This window comes from Phodopus roborovskii, unplaced genomic scaffold, assembly GCF_943737965.1.
Source record: "Phodopus roborovskii unplaced genomic scaffold, PHOROB, whole genome shotgun sequence".
NCBI classification, from domain to species: Eukaryota; Metazoa; Chordata; class Mammalia; order Rodentia; family Cricetidae; genus Phodopus; species Phodopus roborovskii.
Genome location: NW_026126511.1, coordinates 55,340,363 through 55,362,680, shown reverse-complemented (window position 1 = coordinate 55,362,680; position 22,318 = coordinate 55,340,363). Strand labels below are relative to the sequence as shown.

General features: G+C 44.3%; 1 protein-coding gene across 2 annotated transcripts in view; it reads right to left on the bottom strand.

Moving 5' to 3' along the window:
- Positions 1-6,082, bottom strand: part of Cryl1 (crystallin lambda 1) — a 97,663-nt gene extending 91,581 nt beyond the window's left edge. Inside the window, exon 1 of one of the 2 annotated variants that reach the window (XM_051195617.1) lies at positions 5,939-6,082. In XM_051195617.1, coding sequence (XP_051051574.1) covers positions 5,939-5,979 — 41 coding nt within the window. In that variant the 5' untranslated portion in view covers positions 5,980-6,082. The remainder of the gene's footprint in view (positions 1-5,938) is intronic. The other variant, XM_051195618.1, reaches the window with a different exon arrangement.
- Between the last annotated feature and the right edge of the window lie 16,236 nt (positions 6,083-22,318).

Genomic DNA, 22,318 nt, shown 5'->3' with positions numbered 1-22,318 from the left:
TGTAGTGCTAAATTGGATTGTATAGATGGGTGGTTGGATTTAGGCATTTTTCACTCCTGGTATGTTCACCGTAAGATGTATTTGTCAACATGGCCCTATCACGAGTCAGGAAATGTCTGTACTTGGGCAAACATGGGAGTAAGGAGTTCAGAAGTCCAGAGGCTGTTTCAAGATGTGGTGGTAGAGTGGACCAGGACAGAAGCAAATGGTGATGAGAAGTGGTCTGCTGGGCTCTAGATGCATTATCTCCTTCGAAAATAATTGCTGCTGGTCCACATGATGGGAGGGGCTCAAGGACGATGCCAAATTATGTTCCAAGAACAAGAAAGAGTGAGAAGTCACTAACTCTATTGATGAAGATGCTAGGAGAGACAATCAGGATTCAGTGCAGGATATTTTAAGTGGGAAGCTGACATTAAAGAGGTATGGGTCTAGCACGTGACTGGAGCTCAGCCTGAGATGTCAGTGTGGGCATTTGCAAGAATGAGACTGATGAGATCTCTAAGGAAGCAAAGGTTGATACAGAAATCAAAGGGTTGAGCTTTAGGACAGTCTAACTGTTCATTGTGAGCCTAGCCTTTAATGGCTGAACCATCTCTCCAGCCCAGAACAGTCTAACCTTTTTTTTTTTCTTTGAGATTGGAGTCTCAACATATAGCCCTGGCAGGCCTGGAACTAGTTATGTAGCAGGGAGGATGTCCCAGCTCTAGTGGGGAAGTGCAGTGCTGGCTGGCTGGTCACTCAAGCAAGTACAAGTGGTTGCACACATAACTGCCCACCTACGTTCAATCCTAGATCCCACAAAGTGGACAGACAGAACTAACTGCTGAGAATTGTCCTCTGACCTCCACACATGCCCTGTAGCATGAACAAGTGTGACGAAGGTAGACAGACAGACAGATAATAGATATGTAGAGGATGGATGGATGGATGGACAGATTACAACCAAATGAGAAGGTGGGAAGGGTGGAGGAGGGTGAAACTAAGAAGAAGATGGCACCAATCTGTGTTCATCTGATCAGGTTCATATTTGAACTGAGACTCGTCATTGGGTTTAGCTGGATAAATAGGGATATGGATCAAGGTAAGAGCAATCTAGGGGGTCCAGTATCAAGAAAAGCCTGCCTGGGGAGGGGCTAGACAAAAAGAGCCTCTGAATATTAACTATCAGTCTCTTGAGAATGAAAGGGATTGGTGGACATACTATAATATACTCGGCAGTGTCTCAAGTGTGGCAGATTTGACTCCATGTTTTGAAATATCAAAATCTTCTATAATTAATGTGTTACACTGTGTACACATACACACACACACACACACACACATACACACACACATTTTAATCAAACTTGTAGAACTCTAGATTGCCTGATCAATATGGTAGACTTTGGCCATGTGTAGCTATTAAAATTTAAGTTAGTCAGGTAAGTGTTAAAGTGCAGTCAATGAGCAGAACTGATCACAGTTCAAGTACTCAATGCCCACAAAGGTAATGGCTACAAGGTTGGATGGATGTCTTCCCATATCCACAGGTCAGGCACTGGGAGAACTTGCATCTGTTCTGAACATGCTGACTTTTCCTGGTCATTACTCCCTAAACAATAAATAACTATTTACATGGCATTTACACTATATTAAGTGGCGTATAAAGATGGAGGAAATTAAGGAGATACAGGAAGGGAATGGGCTTCTTATCTAGAATCTGGCTAAAGTCTTTCACCAGATACGAGTAAGGAATTCCATAACAATTAACAACATTTGCTGTAAAGCTTGCTTGCCTAAAGACAGTACTCCTTATATACAGAGGTTTCTTAAGTAAGAATGTTAAAACAGCAGTGAGCCATGCTTAAGGCCTTGCTCCCACATGTAAAGCATAATTTTTATGTGACATTTTCTGGAGAGACCACACCCTTCTACATGTGTGCAGACTTGGTAAGTAGCTATGAATGGCCTCAAACTTACACCAATAGCCTTGTGGGTGCTAGCATTACAGGCACCGCCAAGCCTGACTCTAGCTACTTTTAAAATTATCTGTCTGTCTACAGCTCCCTCTTCATGAGAATAAGTGGAAGTAAAACTGCCTCGAACCTCTTGGCCAGTATCAAATGTTTCCTAGGAAGGGACTCAGAGGCAACTAGTATATCTATGGTTGGTTCTCTGTGTCTGGAAACATTAATAGATATTTTTCCAGGAAGTACGTAAGGCAGCACTTAGAAGGGAATGTCTGTCTCAGAAAAGTTCCTTATGTTAAAAAAAAAAATCCAGCTTAAGAGCCCCCACCCCCAACTGAAGATCTATTGACAGTTGATGGCCTCTGGGGGAGGGAGAATAAGTTTTATTTAGGGGTCTGGCCCCTGGTAAGTTAACCAACCACTCAGGAATGTTTCCACACCTATGAGTATATAGGAAGCACAAACTGGATTTTTAAATAATAATAATAAAACACCATGTTGGGAGAGTGTGGGGAAGTAGACTATAGAGTGAATATGATCAAAATACATTGCATGAAATTCTCAAATAATTCATTAAAATGTTATATTAAAATTAAAATTGCCCCAAAGTAAAATTCTGGAATCTTACTAATGAAGAAGATTCAAGAGTATAAATCTCTTGTTTAATATTGTACTGGTTAGTTTTGTGTCAACTTGACACAAGCTAGAGTCATCAGAGAGGAAGAAGGAGCCTCATCTGAGGAAACGCCTCCATGAGATCCAGCTGTAAGGCATTTTCTCAATTACAGATCAATCCGGGAGAGTCCAGCCCATTATGAATGGTGCCATCCCTGGGCTGTGGTGCTGGGTCCTGAATTCTATAAGAAAGCAGGCTGAGTAAGCCAGGAGAAGCAAGCCAGTAAGCAGCTCCCCTCTATGGCCTCTGCATCAGCTCCCTCAGGGATGGACTGTCATCTGTAAGTATAAACTGAAGTACACCCTTTCCTCTCCAAGTTACCTTGGTCATTTTCATCATAGCAATAGTAACCCTAACTAAGAGAGATCAGACAACATCCCCCAGGGCCTCCATATATGTGGGGCTGCGGATGACCACTATATGAAACATTCAAACATCTGTCACACAGTATCAGCAGGTAGGGGAAGTTTCCAGAAGCCAAGCTTATCTTAGAGAAGATATGCTAAATACTATGTCTGATGAAAAGAGGGTAAGAGAAAAAGCAGCTCCAGCAGGGTATGCACAGTGCCTACCCCTCAACACCCCCCATACATGCACTTGTGCACACTTGCGCACATGTGTGCGTACACACACACACACACACACACACACACACACACACATACATGCCCACACCTACCACAGACAGGTTTCTGTCTTAAACAAGCTCAGGTCTAGAATAGGTTTACCAACAATAACATTGTGTAAATGAACACAGCACTCCAACGGCATGACAGCCTGGGAACACCACCCAAATGTCCGTCCATACCCATCTACTCCAGTCACTAAAGCTGTCACTTCCTGATTTTCCCTCTTTTATTCCCACAGCCCCACACCTGTTTTGTTTTGCTGTTGTTGTTCTCCTTCCTTAATTTTCCCAAGTCTACTCTTCCACACCTTTTGAAACAGCCTGCTCCAGAAGCTCGTAGGGTTAAATGGTCCTAAAGAAGGGTAGCCCTGCTGAAAATCACCACAGGAAATCATTAAATCAAAGCCAAATGTCTAGATGGGTGTGGCCCACAATCTCAGCACTAGGGGGCTATGGAGAGACTGAGGCAGAAGGACCAGAACTTCAAGCTCATCCTCAGCTACACAGGGGGTTTGGGTCACAGAGTGATAAACTTCAGAGCCAGTTATCTGTCGCATATTCACAGTTCTGAAGCTTGGAAGGCTGAGCCTGGAGAACCAGATGAAGGCCAGCCTAGGCTACACAGTAAGGTCCTAGGGGTGTAGCTCAGCAAAGAACTTACCCAGTATTTGCAGGGCCCAGTCCAATTCCTAGCACTTTGAGAAAATGAAAGAGAGCAGGGAGAGAAGGGGCAGAGGTGTGAGGACAGGCTAAGGACGGGGCTAGGGTGCAAAGTCCCTTGCCATGCAGACCTAGCAACCTAATCTGAGTTTCATCCCCAGACCCCACATAAGAGCATGGAGAAAAAGCAACTCCTCAAAGTTGTCTCCCAACCTCCTTTCACACTGTACACACACACACACACAAACTTGTGTAACTGCTTTCAAAAAACCAAAACAACCAGTGAGCCCCAGCCAGGTCTATTTCTCTTTTGCTTTTGTTTGAGACTCTTGCCCAGGTTGGCCTGGAAGTTGAGATCCTGCTATCTCCGCCACCTTGGGATTGTGTATGGCCTTGCCAAGCTCTCCATCCAGGTTTAAGGAATTGCTTTAATTCTGGGCTATTCCCTTGAATCACCTATGGGGCCCTGGAAGACAGATGGAGAGTGCTAGAGAAGACAGAGATAAAGTTAACAGAGACGAGCCAGTTGGTAGAAAACTGGTGACAGACACTATATAGGTAGATAGGTGGAGGACTGGCTGAGAGCTGGACAGACAGATGAGAAATAGGGGTGAGGAAAGGCCAACTTCACGTTCACAGGTGTCTTTTAAGCAAAAGACAGACAGAACGTTCTCATTTGAAGACAAATAACAGCCAATAGACCCAGGTCATCCTGTGGTGCTGAAGATGTCAGACTCCCTTCTAAGTTCCCTGTCCATGAGCTCAGATAACTGACTGAGTAGCTCCTCCTCAGGAGACTCTGAACCATCCACAGGATCAAGTCAAAATCTCACCTGACACACCTCACTGACTTGAGATCCAAAAAAGCCCAACCCTTGGCCTGGCAGCTGTCTGAGAAGGTGAGGCAGCACCATCCACCACAGGGCAAAGTGCGCTTTTTGATATTCCTTGACCATTCAACCACAGGCATCCACCGGAAAGGACAAAGTTGCCTTTAATTGCACATTTCTGTGAGAGGGGGGAAAAATGGCAGGAGGCATACTGACACCTTCCTCCAAAGGGCCAAAGGGCTCTAAGGGAAACCCCTGAACTTGGGATTGGTCTGCAACAGGTGGTCAAAGCATAAACAAGAACAGGAAGCCACTCTCAAACAGCTATCAACCAATTTGAGTTAATGTGTGCTGTTACATGTTGATAGAATTGTAGACAGCTAGCCAATGAAAAGTACACATAAACTCCCCCTCCTTATTGAAAAAAAAAATAGCAATGAAGGAAAAAAAGGGGGTGTGTGAGAACAGAAATCAGTGTGAGTGAACTTGAACTGTAAGAGTGAGTGGTTCAGCCTCCCGCCTTGGGACACACATAGACAAGAGCGAGAGGGAAAGCCAGGTGTCTTGACTGACAAACGTTCTGCCTCCAAAGCCTTAACAATCTAGCCCGTGGTCCCTCTGAACCTCCTTAACCACCCAGGTCAATCTCCATCAATTACTATCATTTTGGGTAAATCACTTGTCTGCGTTCTTAATAAAAATAGGGGCACTGTTTTCAAGCTGAGTTTGGTGGCATACACCAGCAATTTCAGTAACTGGGAGGTAGAGGTAGGAGGATCAGGAGTCCTAGAATAGCCTCAGCTACTTAAGAGACTTCGAGGGCAGCCTGAGCTACATGAGACTCCCATCCCAAAACATTAGACCACAAGTTTTCGCAGGATCATGGCATTGATGCCATGCACCTCTGAGTAACTCTGCACCACTGAGCTGTTCAGCCTGCGCTGACAAAGGTGGAAACCTCCAGGTGACCCCACACCGACTTAAGGAACACTTTGGCTCTCCTCTGGACTCCACCAAGCCGCCACCGGGTCTCCTGCCAGCCCAGTTCTGGAGCGCAAGTGCAAAGCGCCTGGAGGAGCGAGGTACAGCCTGATGCCCACCCGAGGCACCCACGGCCGCCAGAGCGAGGCCCAGCGTTCCGGACGCTGCCAGGGTGCCAGCCTTTGCAGCGCAGCGCCACTGAGACCTTTACCTGCCTACGATCACCACCCCGCCTGCTGCAGGGGACGCCATGGCAGATCCGGGCCTGGCAGCTCAGTTGCGCTTGCGGAGGGAGCAAGCAGAGCAGACTCGGCTGTGAGCGGGATGGGGCTGGGCGCCAGGATGGGGATGGGAGCCAGGATGGGTGTGCCAGAGCCTCGTGCAGTCTTTCCTATTGGCTGCCAAGCTCTAGGGCGGGGCCAAGGCGCAGGAGGGCGGAGCCTGCGGGGCTAGGCGCCAGGTTGATCACGGGGTTCTAGCACCCGGAACGTGGGAATTTGGATGAAACAGACAAGACCAGACACTTGTGAGCTGAGCAATTTTACTTTTCAGTTTCTAACAGGAAACCATTCTGCCAGGTTGGCACAAAGCCTTACCCCAGAGACTTTGAAGAAAATGTTCCTTTAAAGACGTTTGAGACATAGTACCAGTTCGGCACTTAAAGGATGTTTGTTTCACTGTTTACCTTCGACCCTACACAGGAGATGCAAGTCTGGTGAGATACCTGCCGCCTGGCTTCACTGATGTGAAATGAGACCCGGGTACTTAAGGACAGCTACAAATTCCGGATATGTCAATCTGAAAAACGGAAGGACGCGTTTGAATTCCTTGTAACGTGCCACAGCTGTTGTGTGCCTTACTTCCTCCTTCCAGAGGCGTGCAGTGCTATGTGTGTTAAGAAAAAGAAAAGGCCAAGCGGGGCTTGCGCGGGCACCTGCTCTCCCAAAACCTGGGAGGCTGAGCCGAGAGTTCGCTCCATCCCGGGCTGTATAGAAGTAGCAAGACCCTGTTCCCGCCCCACTCCCCAAAAAAGAATGTCTAGTGCATTGACTCCTGGCTCTTTTGATTGAGAACAAACAAAGAACGAGAGGAAAAACACTGCATGGCACAAGTTTTGTGTTCACACATCACAATAAGAAGTGGAAACACACTGTGACCAGAAGTTTGAGCAAAACTGAAACCAGAATTCACGGACACTGGCAGATTCCAGAGAATAAACACTTGCCTTATTCCCACCCTGTTGTCGGGAATATGGAAAGAGGAACCTTTGAAGAGGTTAGGTTTTTTGTTTGTTTGTTTTCCAAGAGAGGGTGAGAGGTCTAAATTTCCCCCCTATTACAACTGGATTTAGGCTTTTAGTCACCATTTTGTACAGGTGAACGACCCGGCATATGCTAGTAAATAAACGCTCTTTGCTCTTTCACGCTATTTGAGTCTGGGATCTTCCTCCAGTGTTTTCTTGGACCACTGCAAGGGATTCTCTGTATAGCCCTGGCTGTCCTGGAACTCTCTAGACAAGGCTGGACTTGAACTCACAGAGATCCACCTGCCTCTGCCTCCACCTCCCAGTGAGGTTAGGTTTTTAAAGAATTTCACAAATTATCAGTAAACATTTGAAAACCCTAAGCTTCATTTAGACGAGATGAAAAGTAACACGAGGAAGACACCTTTCACCCACCAAATTGGCCAAATTGTACTGGCGACCAGTCCCTCTCTGCAGGGATTCTTCAAGATTATACTGGCTGGTTTTGAGTCAAACTTGACATAAACTAGAGTCATCAGAGAGGAAGGAGCCTCAGCTGAGGAAATGCTGCCAGGAGCTCCAGCTATAAGTTAGTGATCTGTGGTAGAGAGCCAGCTCATTGTGGGTGGAGTCATCCCTGGGCTGGTGGTCCTGGGTTCTATTAAGAAAGCAGGCTGAGTAAGCCATGTGGAGCAAGCCAGTAAGTAAGCAGCACTAGAAGCCCTAACTAAGACACAGATATACAGTTCTTTCTTACAAAACCTAAGACAGCTTTAAACTGCCTCTGCCTTTCTGGAGCAGAGGTCAAATTGGCTGAGGCAAAGCCCTCTTGTCATAACTCTATTTTGTGTCTGCCTAGCACTCCTCAGGCTTCAACTCCCCCACCCCACCCCCTAGATCATATCTGCCTTAGCAATGCTCTTTTTCTCAGTGACCCTATCCAGAATAATTCATGTTTGTGCAAGCTAAAACTAAAATCAGAGAAAGTGTAAACAAAAAAGAATTGTCAAATAGTATCTCAAAACACTGCTGAGTTTTCAAAAAAAAAAACAGATCTTACTAGGCTACCCCAAATCCCTCACTGACGGGAACCCTGCCTCTAGCACTAATGTAATTATTTTTGTCTTTAAAAACAATTGTACCCCAAGAAACATTTTGGAGGCATGAGCCCATGATTGGTCTGGCCATTAATAAAGGACTCGTATAATTTTAGTTGGCTTAATTAGCATGGTTGTCAGTAGCTGCCTCTTGTGGATCATTTCAGGGTCACAGTTGGTCACTGGGAGAGCATCTACCACAGCTCAGACTCCAAATCTTCCATCTCCTGATGCCAATAATTTCTGAAACAGACACAGAAGATTACATGAGTCTGGGTACCAAAAAGAGGACCCTGGGGAGGGAGTCTGAGCTGGGAATCTCTCACAGGTATCATATACAATATGGTGAGGCAGGAGGCTTGATTGATCTCAGAAGTTCAAGGTCAACCTAGACAACTAGGCAAGACCGGCTCTTTAATTAATTAATTAATTAATTAATTAATTAATTAAAACTTAAAAAAATTAAAAGAACACCTTGCCAACACCCTAACACTGGCTTACTTTTACTCTCACTTTACGAGACTACACCTCTTAATCTGTAGGTCTTAAGTCAACAAAACAAAGCCAAGTTCATTGGCTAGCAACTGGTTAAAACTCTTAGACCCTCACAGTTATTAATACATTACAGAATTCAAAATGTAAGTACCATTTTTTTGTTTGTTTTTACCATGCTGGAGATCAAGCCCAGGGCTTTGTGCTTGCTAGGCCAGTGCTGGACCACAGATCTACCCACACCCACCCCAAGTTGTATGAACCTTTTGGCTTAATTTCAATTTTAAAATCTGTTTTACAAAAATTATGGAAAGATAAGGATATGGGGAAAGTGTTATGCAGGCTTCTGGGAAGAAAAATCACCATGCTGTGAACCCCACTATTCTATACCACTGACTGGCCAAGAAAGATATGCCCACTGAACCAATGGTGGAATGACTGTTTGGGGAGGGAGCAACTTGTTTATTTGTTTGTTTGTTTAAGACAGGGTTTTTCTGTGTGTAGTCCTGGCTGGCCTGGAACTCACTCTGTAGACCAAGCAGACCTCAAACTCACAGAGATCCCCCTGCCCCTGCCTCCAGAATGCTAGAATCAAAGGTGTGTGCCAACACTGACTGGCTTCCTCTCTTTTATTGTCATTTCATTTTCATGATACCAAGGACTTAAATGTTAAATCAGTGTATTCACATGCACTAAGCAAGTCCTCTGCCACTGAGCAACTGCCTCAGCCCTCAGTTTGGAGCCTAAGAGTTTCTCACATGCTCACACATTAAATACTTGCTCCTCAATCTGTGGCACTTTTGAGAGGTGACAGAATCTTTAGGAGGTGGGACTTGGAGGAAGTTGGGCTGCTGAATAATGAACAATCATAACCTTGAGTGTCATATTGAGTTTCCAGCCCTTGTCCCCTTTTCTTTTGTTTCCTGACCACAGTGAGGTAAACAGATCTCCTTTATCATTGCTGCCTCCATGATGGGACCAAATGACCCTCCCTAAGATCATGATACAGAATAAAGTTATCCCTTCTTTAAGTTGATCATCTCGGGCATTTTGTTGAAGTGACTAGAAGTTGACTAATGCTGTTTTCAATAAGGTAGCCACCAGCTACATGTATTGACTGCTACTTTAACTATGATTGCAGTAGCCAAGGAAATTCATTTTATATCAGTTAATTCTACTTTCAGTAAACAACCACATGCATCCAGTATTGGGTAGCTCAATTCTAGGCATTGAGAACAATGGTAACCAAAACCAATAAAGACCTTTAGTTTCACGAAGTGTCTTCCAAGTAAAGATACAGAAACTCAGCAAAGACAAATAAGCAGTGTATAGGGTTTGGGAATAAATGGTTAGCAAAGGCCTCTTTGAAGCACTGGGGGTTTTTAGTTTTTTGTTTGTTTGTTTGTTTCTGTTTTCTATTTATTTTGGCCAGAAGGAAACATTCAGATTGATCCTTGGGCCTCGTGCATGGCAGGCAAGCATTCTACCACTGAGCTATATCTTCAGCCTGAGGTTTGAGGTGTTGAAATAGCTCTGCTGGGCTGGGCATTGGTGGCACACATCTTTAATACCAGTGCTCGAGAAAGACAGAGGTGGGAGGATCTCTATGAGTTCCAAGACATGTTCCAAAGCTACACAGAGAAACCCTGTCTTGAAAAACCAAAACCAAAATCAAACAAAAAATAAATAGCTCTGCTGATGTACAGCCTCTCCAAACTCAAGGCTGTCCTCACCAGAAATTATTGGAAACTTCCTGTCTTGTTAAGTAGCCTATGCCTTTCCCCTTTGCAACTCTGCCAATGTCTGCCTTGATGGTGGCTCTTTGCTCTGAGCTCCTGGGATGCTCATCACCAGCACTGCACAGTGCAGCCCTCAAGTTTCAGTTATTCATTCACTTAATAGTTTTTTTTTTTACTGTGCAAACCAGTTTGTTAATAAATGCTTCATGTTTAGTCTTCCACTAAATTATAAATGTGTCGTTTTTTCCCTTGCTAAGCACATAATAGGTTTAATCTTTAAAGATGTTCCTGAAACTTGCTCATATTTCCAAAACCAAGGGAAAGAACAAAGCATTCTTCTGTTTTGTTTCCTTTGACAATGACACTGTGCAGATAAGGGCATCCATGCCACTGGAATCTGCCAGGCTTTAAAGTGGTCTGCTCTGCTCATACATTATAGAAGGACAAATCAAAGCACTGAACCCCAGAGCAAAGAACATCACTTTCCAAACAGGTTGAGCTAAAATAAAATTCAAAATAGGCAAGCCAGAAGCATTGGCACATGTCGTCTGTAATGGCAACTGGTCAGGATGCTGAGGCAGGAGAATCACTTGAGCCCAGGAGTTGCAGACCAACCTGAGCAACATAAAGGGATTCGGGTTCAAAATAAAGAACAAAAGTTTATTTTAAGGCCTTAAAGAGGGCCTGGCATACTTTTAATCCCAGCATTCAGGAGGCAGAGGCACAAGGATCTCTGTGAGTTTGAGGCTAGCCTGGTCTACAAAATTCTGGAACTATGTAGAGAGACCCTGTCTCAAACACACACACACACACACACACACACACACACACACACACACAAATCCTTAAATAGGAAAAATAAAACTGTGCCCAGCACTTCAGTTCTAGGCCAGCCTGAGCTATATAGTGGGGCCCTGGAGAGGGCGGGTGAGAAGCAGGAAAGAAGGAAGGGAGGGAGGAGAATATGCTTTTGTTGGGAGAGATGGGGACCCTTAAAATAGACTACATTAGCAAAATATGACATCATTTTAGTATATCATAATATTGTTAAAATTATTGAAAAAAATCAGATAAAAGTCAGCTGTGGTCAGACTTTTTTTAAGGGATGGCTCAGAGGTACTGACCTTAGAGGCTGGAGAGCTGGCTCAGTGGTTAAGAGCACTGGCTGCTCTTCCAGAGGTCCTGAGTTCAATTTTCATCAAGTACATGATGGCTCACAACCATCTGTAATGAGATCTGGTGCCATCTTCTGGCCTGTAGGCAGACATGCAGGCAGAACACTGTGTGTACAACAAACAAACAAAGGAGTACTGACTACACTCCCAGAAGACCCAGGTTTGATTCCCAGCACCCGCATGTCAGCTCAAACTATCTGTAACTCCAGTTCTAAGGGATCCAGTGCCCTCTTCTGTCCTCTATGGGCACCAGAGGTACACAGACATACATGTGGACAAAACACCCATACACATAAAATAAAAATAAGTAAATCTCACAAGTTTTTTTTTCAAGCCTTATAAATGTCTATTTCATAACAATAAAAAGATTTACTTAAGAGAGTTAAACTACAGCCTGGTAGTGGCAGCACAGCACACTCCTTTAATCCCAGCACTTGGGGGTGGGGAGAGGGGGAGGGGGCAGAGGCAGCTGAATCACTGAGTTCGGGGCCAGCCTGGTCTACAGGGAGAGTTCCAGGACACAAAGAAAACCTGTCTCAAAAAAAAAAAAAAGAGAGAGAGAGAGAGAGAGAGAGAGAGAGAGAGAGAGAGAGAGAGTAAACTATAGATCTCATGTGTCAGCATTAACTGCTGAGTATGAGCTAAAGAACTCTGCATAACACGTTCGTCATGCTATGAAAGACAGGCAATTAAGATCCAATTCTAATATTGTCTCTGAGTTTCCAAAACTGAATGAAGGAATTGATTCCCATGGCTTTAATTAAGGAAAACCTGGGTAGGCTCCTGATGACCCTGCCACATTTAGGAATAGAAAAGAAGCCTGAGGGGTGAAGAGATGATCACTCTGCCAGAGGTCTTGAGTTCAATTCCCAGAAACCACATGGTGGCTCATAACCATCTATAATGGGATCTTATGTTCCCTTCTGACCTGCCAATACAGCACTCATATACATAAAATAAATAAATCTTTTTTTCCTCTTGTAATTGATCTCTCAACAATCAGTGTAACATCTATTTCTATACTGCTGGCATTGTGGGCATGTAAGTCATCTGAAGAATGCACACATGCACACAGGTTCTATGTAAACACTACTCCATTTTGTTTAAGAATCTTGTCATCTATGGATTTGAGGATTTGCACACTGACATATCACCACTCCTAAATCTGCGGCAGTCTGAACACTAGAAAAACCAGCTAGCTTTATATACTTGTCTGTGTCCACTTGTCCTTTATCTGCATTCTGTCCTTCCTCATCACCTAATAGTTACCCCTTCCTTATTCTCCCTCCTACTTGTTATACTGGATCCACATGTGTAAACTCCAGTCTGAAGCCCCACCCTTTCCAATGGCAGTTCTAACTGTATAGAGGCTCATTGAGATGGATAGATAGACTTTGAGTATGGCTAATTTCCATTCATGATGTTTTCTTTGCAATAGTGTTTTTAATGCATAAACACTGACCAGCACAAAATTGTCAAAATTCTTGTGTGTACATGTTCATGTATGCATCTGAGCAAAGAGATCAGAGGTGCTTTCCCCAATTGCTCTCTACCTTATTTTTTCCAGTGTGCTCAGGGGATTTGCCTGTCTTCACCTCCCAGGCACCAGACACACACATACATACACACACGCACACACACGTGCGCGCCCCTGAACTAGCCATTTATATGGCTCCTGGGGGCTCAAACTGAAGTCCCCTTGCTTATGTGGCAATCGCTTCTCCTACAGAACCATCTCCCCAGCATTACAGGTGCTGTTTTTACTAAACCAAACCAAGATACTTTACTGCCATCTTCTGGAAGATTGTCTTTTGTTTGTTTTGCTATTACAATTATTGTAAGTATCAGATCTATGATGCCCATGATATAAAAAGGACCACCTTAGGTAGTTATGTCCCTGTCAGGCAATGTACAGCCCATCCAACCATGCTTAATAAAAGCTGTGATAATCGTGACATTGTTTAGGGAACTTGATACGTTTGAATGTAACTATATTCAGACAGAGGTGGCTCTCCTTCAAATCCTGTTTCTAATGATCGTGTATAATTACTGTGACTTCTTTCCAAGTAATCACTGAATTCACTAGGAGACATCACAAATGTTTTAAGTGGGTGAGAATGCTCTGAGTAGCATGTGAGTTGTCAGTGAGTGATGGACACCCTGAACATGAAATCTATCCAAAGTTGAGAAGCTAATTCAACAAGCACAGTCTTCGTCAAGGAAATGGAATGATTGCATCATGACCCAGGGTGACTTTTGAGGGTTTGTTTGTGCTAGAAATGGAAGCTAGGCCTAGAGAGTTCTAAGCAAGCAGTCTACTGCTGAGCTGCCCACAGCCTCCTCTGACTTTCTTTCCCGGGGTTCCAGACTTAGGTGTCCCTTTCGGAGCTGTTAATGAGTAAAGGTGTGCTTGTAGTGACAAATATTTCTTTCTCATAGCTATGCAATCCTCCACCCACATACGTAAGGAGTATGGGTTTTTCTGCCCACCACCTGGTCTTGTCCCACCACCGCACCAGCCCCAAATAATACACAGCGAGACTCTGTATTTGATATAATCTGTTGGCCTATTACTAGTTTCTTATTGGCTAGCTCTGTCTTAATTATTAACCCATTTCTGCTGATCTATGTATTTCTCTTACCGGTCTGTCTTAAGTATTAACCCATTTCTGCTGATCTATGTATTTCTCTTACCGGGGAGCCGGCCAGCATACTGCTTTCTCCAGACTCTCCATCTTGACCCTCCTTCCTACTTCCTATTTCCTCCTTGTCTCCTAGTCCCTCCTATCTTCCTTTCCTATTGGCCAACAGTGCTTTATTCATTAACCAGTATGAGAAACATATACAGAATGACATCTCCCATCACACATATATCTACCTTGAATTTGAAAATAGAGGACAAGGATTCTTTATTATCAAAATTCAGGTCAGCATACACGATAAGGATTTCATCCTGGCATCTTCATACATGAGTGTCACTGGACATTGTTTTCATTATTTCCTCTCCCCCTCTGGTTTTCATTCCAGCTGGTTCTTCCCCTAGTTAGGCCCCCTTGTCTATCCTATTACATGTGTTCCGTTACCTTCTCTATAAAAAATACACAACAGCCAGATGTGGTGGTGCACATTTTTAATCCCAGCACTTAGGAGGCTGAAGCAGAAGGATCTCTATGAGCTCAAGGGCCGTCCGGTCTACATAGTAAATGCCAGGTCAGCCACAGCTATAGAGCAAGACCTTGTCACAAGAACAGAATAAAACAAAATATAGAGAACAAAGGGCTTTTTTTTTTTTTTTTTGTAGGAAATGAGTCACCTAAAGGGACAGAGTATGCAGCTATGATCTGTACATGTCCTCTAGGATTGATGCATTGTAGAAAGTGCATTGGTGCAATAGTAACATGAGGTGGGGACCTTTAAATGGTTACTAGACCACAAGAGCAGAGCCTTCAGGGACTGGAGAGATGCCAACATTCCAGGAGTTGGGTCCTGATAAGTTGAGTCCAGCCTTCTTCCGTCTACCTCCATTGTCCTTCCACCTTCTAACACAGCCAGAATGACACAGCCAGAAAACCCTACTGGACTTCCCAGTTTCCAGAATCACAAGCCAGGTCAATGCCTATTTTCATCCACTATACAATACCTGGTAATGTGTTACAGTCAACCAACTGGAATTCTATACTCTATTCATCCAGATAGTAATCACAGGTAATGGAGGAGAAGCTCTTCCAGCCCACTGGAGTACTTCCAATAGCCAATTTCTCTTCTCTGGGTCTGTATAGCCTTCTGTACTTCCTCACCTCTTTACCTGTACTCATCCTCATTCTCCCTACCCTGATCCCTCTCTAGAACTTTCCAGTGACTTTCGTTGCTGTTGTTACTACCACAGCTTTTGCTGTTTTCCCATTGTAGCACTTACGCTGCCTGTGCTACAGCTCCTATCTCTGTCACTGTCCCCTTCTTTCTTTGTGTTTCCAGTTTGGTCTACTCAAATGGTGATGGATCAAAAGTTGCCAGATCAGACCATCAAAAGGAGGTCCTTCTTGGGTCTAATGTTACAACACTTGGTGTGTGTTGGGGGACATAATAGTGTGACTCTCAGCTCGCTCATGAAGTGAACTACATATGTAGCGAGACAAAGAGCTTGCAATAAACAACAGCATGCCTAGCACACATAATCCTGAGGACTACAAGGTGGGGGGGGAGGGATCTGTACATAGTGCAATTGGGTGATTTGAACATTCTCTCCATCCTTGTAGCAAGCATTATCCAGTACAATTTTCTGTGTGATATAAGTGTTCTGTTTTGTCCTCATCAATATAGTGGCCTGTGGCCCCATGTGGTTCTTGAGTAGTTAAATGAGACTACTGTGACAGGACTGGTTTTTTGTTTGTTTGTTTTGTTTTGTTTACATAAGAAAAAGTTTTTACATAAGAAAAAGTTGAATGGTAATTTGATGAAAATTGACCCCACGGGCTCACAGGGAGTGGCACTATTAGGAAGTATGGCCTTGTTGGACTGGGTGTGGCCTTGTTGGAGGAAGCTTGTCACTAAAGATGGGCTTTGAAATTTCAGCTCAAGCCAGGACCAATTACTCACCCTCACCGTTCCTTCCTACTGCTGCCAATCCAAATGTAGAACTTTCAGGTAACTCTCCAGCACCATGTCTGCTTGCAGGGTGTATGCTCCCCACCATAACGACAATGGACTAAACCTCTGAACTGTAAGCCAGCCCCAGTTAAATGCTCTCCTTTATAAGAGTTGCCGTGGGCATAGTGTCTTTTGGCAGTGGCTCTGGGTTGGGCAGCACAGTTTGTACATGTCCTCCCTCTGCCAGAATTGTCACCTTTCTGACCTACACATTTCTGGGCTCCTCATAAATGAATGAATGAATGAGAGAAGACTGGTAATGCTCTCTTCAATAACAGATCACTAAATCCAAGAAGTGGCATGCATGTAATCTTTCTGTGGGTTTGTCTGGCTGGTTTCATTCTTGTTTGTTTGGTGGAACAAAATGGAAGCAGTGACTCGGGGCTTCGTACATGGTAGGCAAGAACTCAAACACTGAGCTCTATCCCCAGCCCAGCCTCACGGTTCATCATCAAATATCTTTGTGTAATATCCCTTTGGAGATTCTAGTATCCTCATTTGTTGGTGATTTTGGAAGCTGAACAAGGCAGAGTTCACTTTGAGTTGGAAAAGACATATCTGTTTCTTTCCAAACCACATTCTAGCCTTCACTGATCCTCTTCAAGCTGAATTTCCTCTATTATCATGAAATCAGTTCCATTACTGACACAGGCAAGCAGAAAAGAAAAAGGACATGTTATACTAGGACATAAGGGTTTTTATAGGCAAGCACACTTGAAGCAGAAAAAGAGAACGCCCAGGGGGTGGAATTTATTTTGCACGTAAGATACACAGACCATGCTTTCATTGGCTTCAGACAGCATGGAAGCTGGGCTGTAACAAACCAGCAGTGTGTAGAGCCCATGAAAGGGACCTAGTGTTGACTCTTCACCAGACTTCACTTTGCTCCAAACACACTTGGGGTCTCATGGGCAGCAATCAGGGGCCACCACAGACTCCCCTTTAACCACTTTCCATCTATAAAAGCAACTTGAACATTTAATATTTTCCCTATGTCTTTTTTCCTATGTCTGCAACATTCCCCCTCAGTTTTAGTCAGCATTCTCCTTTACACTGACTACAGCATGGTCGCCTTAAGTCTAGAACATTCTACTGGGTCTTACAGAGAGAAACATAGAATCTTAGTATTGAACCGGCCTAAGTTCTCTTTGGTGGGAGCTGAAATTCCTCTCCTTGTGAACAATGATGCAGTAAGTGCGGGGTCAAACTGCTTTCCTGGTAAGTAAATAAAAGACAGATGAGGTCAAAAACACAAAAGCTGTCAGGGGGTTGGTAGGTCAAGTCTGCCCCCGCAAATTCACAGGTAAAAAGATGATTCCAGATCAAGAAAGGACTTAGGTAAAGATGCACAGTGCTGAAATATTAATGCTGAAGAAAGAATGGAAACCCAGACTTAAATGCGCTTTCCATCACCTTAGCTCTCTTGGGCAAGCCCAGCACTCCTCCAAGCCTAACACTGTGTTGAGAAGTCTTTGTTACAAACCTTCCTCAGTTAGTGGTAGTGGCATATATCCTGGGAGGCTGAGGCAGGAGGATCACAAGTTTGGGGCCAGCCTGAGTCACATAGGACCCCTTTGTGATCTCTCAAGCTCTTTCTGTATAAAAATGTCCTTTTCTCAAATAAATTGAAAAGTTTTGTCTCATTAGCTGCTTATTTCTATTTAATGTGATAATTAACAAAGCTTTATTTAAAACCTTGCTAAGCTTATGCTGAAGATGGGGATTCAGTGACTCTAGAAACCCAGGCTATGGTCAGGGATGGTTTAAAGACATTCTTGGGCTGAGGATGTAAATCAATGATAGACCCTGTGCCTAACATTATGCCAGGTTGGGCACTCCATCCAAAAAGGAAAATAAGCAAATATTTTTTCTTCAAAAAAATATGTTGAAAAACCACACAGAAGTGTCTTTATTATACTACATAAAAAGTGATATGCAAACTTCTAGTGTCAATTTCTTTCTTTCTCAGCTTCACAGTCATGAAAGTGGAAGACACAGTTGTTCACAGGTCAGCCAAATGATGCAAAGCAGAAGTCCCTGTGCCCCGACACCACAGTGGCCTCCATTCATGTCTCTACAATAGGCTGCATTCATGATTCTCACACCAGGCCACTTCTTCCCTTTGCTCTGTACCGCTCTCTGCTGGAAACTTAGGTTACCACCTTCTGATGTTTATTTATTTTTTTTCTAGACGGGGTTCTCTGTGTAGCTTTGTAGACCAAACTGGCCTTGAACTCACATAGATCTGACTGCCTCTGCCTCCTGAGTGTTGGGACTTAAGGTGTGTGCCACCACTCACCACTACCCAACCCTTCTGGGTTTTTGGATTTTTAGCTTTATTTTTTTTTTGTTTTGTTTTGTTTTGTTGTCTGATATTTTTTAAAGCTTCTTTTGCAATCTTTATCAGAGTAAATTATTTATACATACTAATGAATTTCATTAAGATTTATTTTATTTATTACATTACCAATTCCAGTTCCCCCTCCCTTCCTTCCTCTTGCTTCCCTCATCTTTTCCCCCACCCCACCACTCATCTGTTACTCAGAGAGGGTAAGGCCTTTCATGGAGAGTCAATGAAGTCTGTCCCATCACCATGTTAAGGCAGGACCATTGCCCTCCCACCTGTGTCTAGGCTGAGCAAGGTATCTCTCCATAGGAAATGGGCTCCAAAAAGCCAGTTCACACACTAGGGATGGAGCCTAGACCTACTGCCAGTGACCCCTCAAATCATCTACTGTCACCTGCATTCAGGGGGCCCAGTTTGGATCGATGCAGGTTCCCCAGCTGTCAGTCTGGAGTCAGTGAGTTCCTTCTAGCCCCAGTCAGCTGATTCAGTGGGGTTTCCCATCATGGCTGGCCGTGACCCCTTTGCTCGTATTATCATTTCTCACTCTCTTCAACTGGAGTCCTGGAGCTCTGCCCAGTGGATAATTGTGAATCTCTGCATCTGCTTCCATCAGTTAGTGGATGAAAGTTCTATGATGGCAATTACAGTAGTCCTCAATGTGTTTACAGGGGAAGGCCAGTTCAGGCACCCTCTCCACTATTGCTTAGATTTTTATCTGGGGTCATCATTGTGTATTCCTGAGAATATCCCTAGTGCCAGGTTTCTCACTAACCCCACAATGGCTCCCTCTATCGAGATAATTCTTTCCTTGCTGTCTCTCTCTGTCCTTTCCCCAACCTGACCATCCTGTTCCCTCATGTTCTCCTCTCTATAGTGATATTTTCTTTGTAATCTAACAAATGAAGCTTGCCTGAAGATCAGAGTGCAGAGCTAAGCCACTAGTTAGCCACACACACACACACACACACACACACACACACACACTAAGCCACTAGTTAGCCGAAGAGGAGAGGCAGTGGTGGCCACGCCTTTAATCCCAGCAGAGACAGAGGCGGATGGATCTCTGAGGGCTCAAGGCCACCCTGGGCTACATGAGAGTGAATTCATCTAAAAGAAAAATAGAGCTCACACTTTTGAACCCAGAACTTGGGAAGACACGTTAATCCCACCACTAGAGAGGAGCATGAGGCAGGAGCCCAGTGCAGTCTCCATACAGTCTGAAGTTTGGTGGAGAGCATTGCAGTCTGCAGTCACTCTGAGGACAGGATTGCCTCTCTTTGGTCTTATCCTTGGTAGAGGTAAGAACTCTCTAGTGGCTGGCTGCTTTGCTTTTCTGATCTTCAGCTTGAACCCCAATATCATCTCTGGGTTTGTATTATTCATACTGCTCCTCTACACTCCTTTTCCCTCCTTCCTTCTCCCCTCCATTCTCCACCCTCACCCCCACTCTCCCAATTTATTCAGGATATCTTGTCTTTTTCCCCTTCCTAGGCAGATCCATATATGTCTCTCTTAGAATCTTCTTTGCTACCTAGCGTCTCTGGGGTGGTGGACTGTAAGTTGGTTATCCTTTGCTTTATGTCTAATATTCACTTATGCATGAGTACATACCATATTTGTTTTTCTGGGTCTGGATTACTTTACCAGGGATGGCTTTTCTTTTTATTTTTCTAGTTTTATCCATTTGCCTGCAAATTTCAAGATGCCATTGTTATTTTACCACTATTGTGTAAATGCACCACATTTTCTCTATCTGTTTCTCCGTTGAGGGGCATCTAAGTTGTTTTCAGGCTCTGGTTATTATGAATAATGCTGCTATGAACATAGTTGAGCAAATGTCCTTGTGGTATGAGTGTGCACCTTTTGGGTATATGCCCAAAAGTGATATTTTCAGAGAAACTGACATACTGATTTCCAAAATGGCTGTACAAATTGGCACTCCCACCAGCAATGGAGGAGTGTTCCTCTTACTCCACATCCTCTCCAGCATAAGTTGTCATCAGTGTTTTTGATCTTAGCCATTCTGACAGATGTAAGATGGTATCTCAGAGTTGTTTTGATTTGCATTTCCCTGATGGCTAAGGATGTTGAGCAGTCTTTCAGCTATTTGAGTTTCTTCTGTTGAAATTCTCTGAGTTCTAATTCAACCAGACTAGTGCCATTGTAGGAAGAGAAGAAAAAGCAGGATGCACAGAGCCACCACAGCCACCAGAAGCAACCATGCAAAGAGGCAAGAGGGTCCCCATCTACAAGTCAAGGAGATGTTGGCTCCTTGATCTTGACTTCCAGCCTCCAGAAGATTGCATTTCTCATGTTGAGGTGCCCCAGTCTTCAGGAGTCTGGGATAGCAACTTTAGTGAGTGAATACAGCAGTGATTATGGACACTGACTGGAAAAAGCACTGGAGGAATGCACCCTGAGGATAAGAGATTACTCAGTGATTTGCAAAACCTCAAGTGTGGGCCAGGTATTCGGGCACACACCTATGCATTTGGGAGGCTGAAGAAGCTTGAGTTCAAGGCTTACATGAGACACACAGTGAACAGCAGGCCAACCTGGACTACAAAGACAGACTGTCTCACAAACATAGAATACAAATAAAACAGTAACACAAAGCAAACAAAAAATATCTGGTGTCACCAGGGCAGGATCCAAACAAGGAGGGCAATGCATATCTATTGTGGACATCAATCATTTTGATGTCCAGCATCTGAATGAGTTTTTCCTTTCTAGAGAATCCCTGAATGGGTGAACGGAAGCTTAAGGGGAACCCATACTCCCTCATTGAACTTCCAATTTGGAGACCTTGTCATGTTAGCCTAAATTGGTCAGTTCATTCCCCACTGCTAGGCTTTAGCTTCAAAGGGCAGATTAAGATGGTAGAAAGGCCCACAGTACCCACTGTCATTAGCAAGGCAAAAAGTGCCAGGAATGTAGGAGACACTGCATGGTAAGGTATTCAGTGGAGAACTGCCCACAATAGCAGGTTAAGATGAACAACTTATACTGACTAAGCTGAGAGTTCAAGGGTCTGTAACAGAAGCAGCTGGTTCCTGGGCGATCTGGCTTGCAAGCTAACAACACATTTGTTTAACACTGTTATCTTCTGAATGCTGGTACAAAACTTGTGGATCAGAGACAAAGGGCTTTAATCTTCAAAGCATACCAAGTAGCCCAAGCCTGATCAACCTAATAATTTGTCCCCTACACTCAGCTCCAAGTGTCCCGTGGGCGGGTAAGGTGGATGCTACACATTACTTTCTGACACACAGGGCAACTCAAGCTTAGGAAACCTCGGTCTTTTATAATGGACTTCAGTCAACACTCCTAGCTTTTTGTTCGGGAGGGAAACGTTATTTTGCTATTAATACAGGGTCTTATGTCACCCTGCTGGCCCTGTATTCCTGATCTCTTCACTTCTCAAGTGATGGAATCACAGGCGTGCGTCACACCTAGCATTACATTACCTTTACTTTTTAAATTTTTCATATTAAACGTATTTAGAAAGAACCTCGACATGCTCATCTGACAATTTATTGGGTGAGGAATACATTTTCTACGCAATGTTTCACAGGAAACAGCCTCCCAAGGTTTCCAAGCCGTGTATGGTGGCTCCAGCACACATTTCATTCAGCCGGACATCAGGCTCTGGTTGCCCGCTCTCGGGATGGTTGCTTCGGGGTTCACACGACCTTGGTTTCCTTCTGTGATTACCCCGGCTCACGTGGCAAATCCAGGACAGCACGAAAACAGGGTCAGTCCCCGCAACCGCTCCGCCGACCCTGCAGCCCGCAGTTCCCGGCAACCCTGCACTTCCGGCCCTGAGCTTCCGGCCTCGCCCAGGCGGCGCG